The following is a 1,892-nucleotide window of genomic DNA, read 5'->3' as shown; positions in this document are numbered from 1 at the left end:
GTATTCAATTATTATTATTGTTACATTATATTATTATTATATGATTACTATTTTAATCTTATATTATTATTATTATATTATATTATTAATAATAAAAATAAAAAATAATGTATTATAAAATTTATTTTATTCACTTTTTGTACTTAAATCAACCACTGTGCGTCTGGTCGTAGTATTTTTATCACAAGTTACCAGATGGTATTTGTTTTTGTTATTGCCTGCATTCAGCTGTATGAAGGCGAATGTTGGTAAATTAACAATATCGTGTTTTTTAAATGTGGTAATGTTGTAATTTATACCAGCTGTTTACATAATTTATTTACTATTTTATAAATTTATTTATATGAATTAGAATTTGTTATAATAAAAGAAATTATCGAAGGAATCGTGCAAGTGCGATGTCGAGCGAGAAAGTAAACATGAATTTATTAATTTATTAGTATTTATTATGAAGAGGAAATATTATTTATATATACCACTTTCATTTTCAGATTAAACGAACTCGAGTACGGAAGGAACCATATAAAAGGTGGACGGATTATGAGCACAAACTGCTCATTGAATTCTTAAATGAAAATAAACCGATAGAGAAGCCAACAGCACAAATTTACTACACAAGATTTGCCAAAAAAAATCAAATCGAAGTTGATTGGGGGAATATACGCTGTAAGGTACGGAATCTACGAGATGTATATAAGAAGGCTCTAAACTTACCAAATCCAACGGAAGATGGACTTTGGCAAGACGAAAACACAATTCAAGGTAAAAATTTATACTTATTTTTAATTAAAATGTATTATCAAGTGTTTCTTTTTGCAGGTCAAAGACTTAAAATATGTCCCTTGTTTAACGATTTAAGAGTAGTGTTTGGAAACTTAACAACTAGTCAGCAAAGGCCTGTTAATACAACACTAATAGAAAGAGACGATGACACTATAATATCGATACAAAACTATCAATCAAATGAAGACATCTCTATAAATGTAAAATTAGAAGACGACTATCTGGAAAGCATTTCTCCATCGCCGTCACACAATGCTAGCAAGCGAATATACTCCTACACGCCATTGTCGGAAACATTAGATATGCAAGCAAATATGAATGAGCTTAGGGACAACAATATGTTAGATTTAGAGGTACGTAGGAGGAAACATAGTCTTACGGAACAACAGTTTGCTCTTGAGCATGAAAGATTTTTGCTGGAAAAGGAAATTAAACAAAGGGAAATATATTTAAAAGAGAAGGAGCTGGAGAGTAAGGAAAAAATTCAAATACTAGAGTTAGAAATGAAAGAGAGAATAGCATTAAAAGAGATTGAGTCTAAAGAAAAGTTAGCTTTAGAGGAATTGAATATGCGTTATGGAAATTTAGAAACTATAAATTGATTATTATGAATAGTATATTAATATCAGAAACAATAATTTTATTTTCTGTATAAGTCGTCATGTTGAACTATGACAAGCTGATATTGTTATGATCCATGCATGGTCCTGATAAACAGAATCGTATGCATGTATAATTACAATATAATTACAATGCAATACATTAAATGATATGAAAAGGGTTGTGCTAATTTATATTTAAGTTAGGTTAGGTTATGCCGGTGACCCCAAAGGATCCACTCAGGCCTATAGGCCCATTTTATTATCGCATAATTAGATAATTTGTATTTAAAGGAACAGAAATATAGGAAGAAATCTTGCTAAATATAGAAAGAAATATGAAATATGAAATCTAATAGGCAGTAGGTGAACTAAATTTGACAGCAACATTTTAAACTTCAAAAGTTTTTCTTCCCCTTTTTTAATTTTTTTTTCTTACACCAATTTGGAAATCTAATCTGGTGCAAGCTTCTAATCAAACCAAGTTCAATTCCTGATAAAATTCAAAAA

General features: G+C 29.1%; 1 protein-coding gene across 1 annotated transcript; it reads left to right on the top strand.

The window, feature by feature from the left end:
• Positions 1-352: 352 nt before the first annotated feature.
• LOC119667994 lies at positions 353-1,874 on the top strand (the record flags this gene model as incomplete). The annotated part of the gene is given in 3 exon segments (XM_038077351.1): positions 353-413; positions 492-762; positions 820-1,874. Coding segments are annotated over 3 exon segments (852 nt in total). The 3' UTR covers positions 1,386-1,874.
• Between the last annotated feature and the right edge of the window lie 18 nt (positions 1,875-1,892).

This window comes from Teleopsis dalmanni, chromosome 1 (genome assembly GCF_002237135.1).
Source record: "Teleopsis dalmanni isolate 2A chromosome 1, ASM223713v2, whole genome shotgun sequence".
Classification (NCBI taxonomy): domain Eukaryota; kingdom Metazoa; phylum Arthropoda; class Insecta; order Diptera; family Diopsidae; genus Teleopsis; species Teleopsis dalmanni.
The sequence above is the reverse complement of the archived record's forward strand: the minus strand, read 5'-3'. Positions and strand labels throughout refer to the sequence as shown.